At 35.8% G+C, this 6,854-nt stretch overlaps 1 protein-coding gene across 1 annotated transcript; it reads left to right on the forward strand.

Moving 5' to 3' along the window:
- The first annotated feature begins 1,210 nt into the window (after positions 1 to 1,210).
- Positions 1,211 to 5,610, forward strand: LOC129948112 (segmentation protein Runt). Its single transcript, XM_056058957.1, has 3 exons — positions 1,211 to 2,260; positions 2,619 to 2,762; positions 3,648 to 5,610. The coding sequence occupies exons 1-3, from the start codon at positions 1,714 to 1,716 to the stop codon at positions 4,448 to 4,450; spliced, it is 1,494 nt and encodes a 497-aa protein (XP_055914932.1). The 5' UTR covers positions 1,211 to 1,713; the 3' UTR covers positions 4,451 to 5,610.
- Positions 5,611 to 6,854: the final 1,244 nt, after the last annotated feature.

The raw sequence follows: 6,854 nt of genomic DNA on the forward strand, positions 1-6,854 counted from the left end.
AGAATACACAGGATCCAATGGTAATTCACCACCAAAACAACCCTTGAATGGGGTGCAAGAAGACTAAAAAAAAAATTGAGATAAAATAAAAACGTACAAATTTAACCAGAAGAAGCAGTGACAGAACCGACTGTGACAGAAGGACCTTCGCGAGAATTTGATGAGCGAGCGAGAATGAGTGCAAAGGAAAAGGAAGTACACGTACACAGGACTTGTTTCCAGTTTTCTTTGAAGCTTTTCATAGCATATTTTAATTCTTAAGAGACATTTTCCTTCTCTGTACATGAATAGCAAAAATATTCCCCATTGGGGGCGACACGAGATTGTGAAAAGTTAGTTAAAAAAATGTCAGGGTGATTATTTGTTTTTCGTCTTTGTTTTTGCGTTCCAGATGCCTCATTCCCGCTGATGTAACATTGATTATTTTTTTGTACGGAGAGTTTTCTCTTTTGGAGAACAAACTTTTTTCTTTTTATTTTTTAAATACAAGTTCACAGAGGGTGGAAATAAAAATTGGAATAAATAATATTTTTTTTAAGTCGGTACTCAGTTCAACTACCTAGAGTACCTACTCCTGCCTCCCTCTGCTTGCTATTCATCATCACAATCTGAATCCCACATACGACAAGGCACGAACAGCAGCAGCAGCAGGTCCAGCCATCAGCTCCAGTTCAGGTAGGTATTGAGGCTTCATTCACTCAACACAGAATGAGTGTGTCCTTTTTTGTTGCTACTGTGTGTGGGTATTGGTTTGGGTGCTCAGCTCTGCTCGTCCAACAAAAAGGCTCAAAGCAGGGTAGTTTTTTTTTTGTTGTTTTTTTTTTTCTTTTTAAGGGAAAATAATAAAAATGAGAAAAAATTCATGGAAAAATGGAAAAATTGTGTGAGTGTATTTGTGTGCTAGGGTAACACACAAATCTGTTGGATGAATAAGGTGAAAAAATGTTGATATTTTTCTTCTTTTTATTGTTGTTGTTGTTGGTGTAGTATGATTTGCTGTTTCTTTTACTCGCACGATGACAGAGTGGCACAGAGTGGTGGTGGCGGGCATTGAATTTTTTCCTGCGGTTGTGTGGTGGTGTGGTAGCTACTGACGATAGTGGTATTGGTAATGGTGGTGGTTGGTTGTGGCAAATCGCCTGGTGACCGTCATCGTCGTCTATTCGTCGTGTGTTTTTGGTTGCTGCTGCCTGCTGCCTGCTGCTTTCTGCCACTGTCGGCTCTAAATAGAAAAACCTCCGTCGATCGACAAGATTGAGTCAGTTCGCTCTGAGACTTTTACGTGATAGGAACATAAAATTTTATACACCACCGCGAGATACTTAAATTTATCAGAAAAAAAAGATACATATACCTTATACACTCTCTTACCTATACCTACCTATATATCTGTGTTCTCGGTTGGAAAGTTGTATTTTAAGAAACACGAGAAATATTTTTGAACGCGTTTTCAACATTCAGTTTTCGAACGTCGCACAGTGCGGAACTAAAAACAGAAAAACGATCGTCGCTAAGATATTGAAAAAATTTAATTTGTAAACACGAACACGGTCAGTGAAAGAAAATATTGAAATTAGTGAACAAAATTAAAAATAATTATTATTTGATCAAAAAGGATAAAGTGAGACTTATAAGTGAAAAAGTGCAACCGGATTATTACAAGGATTACACCTAAAAAATTCATCAGATCAGCAAATAAAATAAAATATAAAAATGCATTTACCTCAAGGACCAACAGTTGTAGCACCCCCACCCTCCACCAACTCCCCCCATTCAATCAATCGGAATAACGACAACACAAACTGTCAGGATAACACCTCTTCGACCGCTGCCAAAATGCCTCCATCAATGACAGATATGTTCGCCAGCCTCCATGAAATGCTCCAGGAATACCACGGCGAATTAGCTCAAACAGGATCCCCATCGATATTGTGTTCAGCGTTGCCCAACCACTGGCGCAGCAATAAATCGCTACCTGGAGCCTTTAAAGTCATTGCTCTGGACGATGTCCAGGATGGCACTTTGGTCACTATCAAGTGCGGAAATGATGAAAATTACTGCGGCGAATTGAGAAATTGCACAGCAATAATGAAGAACCAAGTGGCCAAATTCAATGATCTGCGTTTTGTCGGTCGCAGCGGCCGTGGAAAGTCATTCTCATTGACCATCACCATCGCTACTTATCCCGTTCAAACTGCCTCATACACCAAAGCCATCAAAGTGACCGTCGATGGTCCCCGGGAGCCAAGATCCAAGCAAAGTGAGTTCTACCTACCTAAATTCTTTAAACCAAAATATTTTTATGGGATTTTTGTGCTCTCTTAATTTGATTTTATTGCAACCAAATGTTTGGCTTCGGAGTTCGGATTGTGTAAACATTTACCAACAAATAAAAAAAGATGCATTAACTTGCCCTTTATCATTATACTCATAGTCACATGAGTACACAAACATTTACGGCGCCGATATTGCTATAAAATCAAAGAAAGAAATAAAAATCCCAACTCCATCAACCCATCCATCAGCATCAATCTTCCATCATACAAATCTCAAACCACATGTTTTGAACTAAATCGAAAACAATTTTTTTAAATTTTTATTTTGTTTTTTCTTTTTAGATTATGGATATCCTCATCCCGGGGCATTCAATCCGTTTATGTTAAATCCTGCGTGGTTGGATGCGGCCTACATGACATATGGATATGCGGATTATTTTCGTCATCAAGCGGCGGCTGCAGTACATCATCCTTCACTAGCTAAAGGTTAGTCATTTAAATAATTTTGTTTTTTTTTCTGTATTTCTCTTCTATCCTTTGTCATTTTTCATTTTCGTATCTGTACATTCAACATTTTGCATTTTATTTTTGTTCATTCACATTTGAATTTTATTTTCGAGTGATTTCAATTAAAAATCGAAGCGAGAAAAACAAATAATACAAATATCTCGCATGAAACTCTTTTTTTTTTCTGCCTACCTTTCCAAATGAATTGGGGGTGAAAAGCAATAATGACACAGCATAACAACCCCTTCTTCTACTTTTTGTTCCTTCGATTGCGTATGTGTTTTTGTTTGATTTTAATAGCAATTCCGTTCATATATAAGGGTTGTTTTTTGGTTTGCAAAAACAAAAAAACACTATACCGAATCTATAAAACCACCCCATTGAATGCATCCCTAAAAATTCATTCATATGAATTCAAATGTGAAAGACAACACAAACGAACATAGAAACGAAAAAAATCGAGTAAATACCTCAAACCATCTTAAATTCACCACAAAAGAACGTTTTAATGGGTTGTTTTTTACGCTGATGTTTTCATTTTAAAAAATGAATTAGTTTTCTAGTTTAAAGGGATATTGTATTGTGTGACTTTTCAAACATTCATTGAATATTTTTTTTATTTCAAAGTTTTATCTTAATTAACTTTCAAAAAATTCTAACATTTCTATTTCGAAACTTCAAATCCAATGAACCTAAACTTGAAACACATTTGAGAACAATTTTCGAAAATGATCACATTTGTTTTTTTTTTTCTGTTGTACTCAGGTAGATTCCTTATCCCAATCGACTCATACCTTTAAACATTATAAAAATATTTAAAAATACATATTTCTAACTTTTATCTTTTATTTGATTTAATTCCAGGATCCCCAACTTTGCCAACGCAAGTGCCTCAAACCGCTCTTCCACCATCAGGTCCACAAGGTCCCCCACCACCACATGCCGGCGGCAACGGTGGTGCTGGTCCAAACGACTTCCACCAACCACCAGTAACCCCACCTGGTCTGCCACCAATGTCCGGCCCCAATGGAATGATTCCCTCGCCCGGATCAGCAGCCAGTGCAAATGCTTACCTGCCACAATTTCCATTCGGACCTGGTCAGCCCTTCCTGCCGTATAATTTCCCAGGATTGCGAGTCCGCAACGGTCTACCACCCCACGGTGTAAATCCTTTGAACACATCCCTCGGCAGCCACGGCTCCACCGAACACATTAGTCCAGCACACATATCGCCCGCTTCGTCGCGTCCATCATCATCCAGTCCCCCATCGACGAACCACAGCATTTCGGCGAAATTGAACACATCCCTTGAGACGAATTCGCTGCACGAACAATCCTCCGATGATTCCGACGATGAGCAAATCGATGTCGTCAAATCAGCCTTCATTCCGATTCTACGTCCTAAATTGCCATCGATGGATGAACGCCTCTGCTCCCAGGAGGATCTCGACAAGTCCATCGATTCGACTCGCAGCAGCCCCCTCAGCACAATTCAACAATCATCTCTTCGACTGCGTTGCGACCTAAAAGCTCCATCCGCCATGAAACCCATCTTCCATGAATCATCGATCACCATTCCAGCAACGAAATCTTCACCCACCTCGCCCGAAACCAAATTCAAATCATCGACAATCTCAGCCCAGAAGACGGTCTGGAGGCCATACTGAGGACCGCCTCAAGACTCAAAGTTCCGCAAATGGATTTTTTAGAAAAATCTCATGCAGTTTTCCGCAGTCGCAGGCCAAACTCGCGCGTTCTGCTAAGCGACCGATGGCGACAATAATATCTTTGTATATGGATGGCAGAGACGAACGAAGTGAGTGGTGGTGCGTCAAGGCAAGGCGAGGCATGTCGTCGACTTTGCCAAAACAGCCCAGTATTCTTGAGCCAGCAAATATTGTTAACCGTATATTACTACTGGACATAATCAGGACAGACGAACAAGGATTTCTAGGAAACCTCTCTCCCTAGATGAGAAAGTGTACAGCTCTGGAGTCGAGATTCTAGTCATAAAAAATGGTGTGGTGTTGATGGGGTGTGCTGTTTTCGATTTTTTTCCGCGAAGTTAAAAAAATTGAAAAACTTTTACCCAGAACAACAAACAACAATAAAAAACGAAGCTGAAACAACCAAAAATAAATTTAAAAAATATTGTGATGATGAAAACGATGGATAAAGTATATTATATTTGTGATAATAGTGGTGTAAGGGGTTTGAAGGGAACTAACTAAAAAAGAGGGATGATATGATGAACACAGTTGAATGGAAAAATAATTACCGGCGCATTTCGAACATTGCATTCAATGGTTTTCCACGAATTCGCACACCGCGTTTCGTTTGAATTCCATTTCGAAAGTTGCCGTAAGCCGTATCCTCTGTTTTAGTGTTTTGATTAAAATTGAAATAATAAAAAAACGCACATTCATGTAAAACAAAGTGTACCTATAAACGAGACTAACAATAAAAACAAAACTTAACTATAAAATAAAAAGGATTCATTATTTTTCCCGAAACCAATGTGTGCACTACAAAAATTTAATAAAATTAAACTTTCAAAAATATTCCTTGGATAATAATTTATATTTTTTGTTCTTCTAATTTTTGTAAATATGTAACAACAACAAACAATAGTTCAAATGGATTGAAAACAGAGATGCAGAGAAAATTATTTATGTTTTGTTAATTATAAGATTTAAAAAAAAAAAACAACTGAAAATATTTTAACTATATAAAAAAATAAAAACAATTTGATGTATAAATAAAATAGAAATTTAAATTAATATCTATTTGTATAAAAATTATGTTATTTTATATAAGTTTTGTTATATTTAAGAGATTAATTTATAGAGCAAACAAATAAATGAGTAAATTCAGAAATGAGTTTACAATTTTTTACAAAATGAATTATTTAAGTTTTTTGTTTTCTTGATGAGATTGTTTATGAGGGAAATGAATACGAAGTGCAGTAGATCATTTTCTTAAAGGAACTAATTGATTGGGTTTATTCATGGTGGTTATTAAATTTCAGTTCATTGATCACTGTTTTGTTGCTAACATTTCCTCCCGTTTCTCGGTAAAACTTTCAACTTTTTTATGGAGTTTGCAAAACTAAATTTTCGAAATTGTTTCCAATGGGCTTTGATCATCTTAATTCGTCCAATTTCAAAATTACTGTTGCGTCAGATTTTTGAGATATTATTGAATATTCTAAAAAAATTAATTTGCTTTCTTTAGAAAGCTTTACCACATTTTAATTGTGTATAATTTCTATGGACAGTGAAAAAACTATGAGGGGATAATGTTGTATTTTTGTCATTTAAAATAAAATAAGGGAATAGAAAATTTGTAAACAATTTAAATACAAACAAAATAATTCGCTTTTCTAGCCCAAACGCATAATAGTTGGACAGCCTATGGTAAAAACAAAAAGTAGTTAATTCTTAAATTAAGTCGGAGATAAACTCAATATTGTGGTATTTGTCTCAGTAGCAAAATATTTGGCCTTCGCATCTTAATTTTAATTTGGTGTTACTTAGCTTTACGCCTTGATAGCGGCTTCTATATGCGTCGTAGCATTGTTTCAACAATTTTTTTGACATTCTTCGATACCAAACGTTAAAAAAATTTAAGATTTTAGCTTTTAGGTCCTTAAGAGTCCGACATTGATCTTTAAACTTTTTTTTAAAGACAGTTTCATTTGTTGAGAGGTTAGGGCTTTGATTATAAAAAGCTTAAATACTACCTTTGTTAATAATAAAATAATTTTAAAGTCAAAACAGGCTAAAGAATTTCCAATCTACCAACTTGCTTATGACTTTATTTTTTTGTATTCATAACTTGGTGTCATATATTTTGTTTTCAAATTTATGTGTCACTTAGTTTGTTATGAAATAATTTTTTTTTTAAAGTCATAAGTCACTAACTAACTTAAGAATACTCTGTTTTTAAGTCGCAAGTCATCTAAAGACGTATGACTTAATGATTTCTTAATTAAATTCGCAACCCTTCTTTTGTGGTAATAAAATCACTGTATTTTTTTGAACTGAACAATATTCGAACTTGATACATAAA

The sequence above is a fragment of the Eupeodes corollae genome, chromosome 2, assembly GCF_945859685.1.
Source record: "Eupeodes corollae chromosome 2, idEupCoro1.1, whole genome shotgun sequence".
Lineage (NCBI taxonomy): Eukaryota > Metazoa > Arthropoda > Insecta > Diptera > Syrphidae > Eupeodes > Eupeodes corollae.

Bases quoted from the DNA above. Each gene is read 5' to 3' on its own strand.
- LOC129948112 (XM_056058957.1), top strand. From the start codon at position 1,714: ATGCATTTACCTCAAGGACCAACAGTTGTAGCACCCCCACCCTCCACC. The intron at 2,261-2,618 runs GTGAGTTCTACC...TTTTCTTTTTAG, and splicing joins GGAGCCAAGATCCAAGCAAA to ATTATGGATATCCTCATCCC. The intron at 2,763-3,647 runs GTTAGTCATTTA...ATTTAATTCCAG, and splicing joins TCATCCTTCACTAGCTAAAG to GATCCCCAACTTTGCCAACG.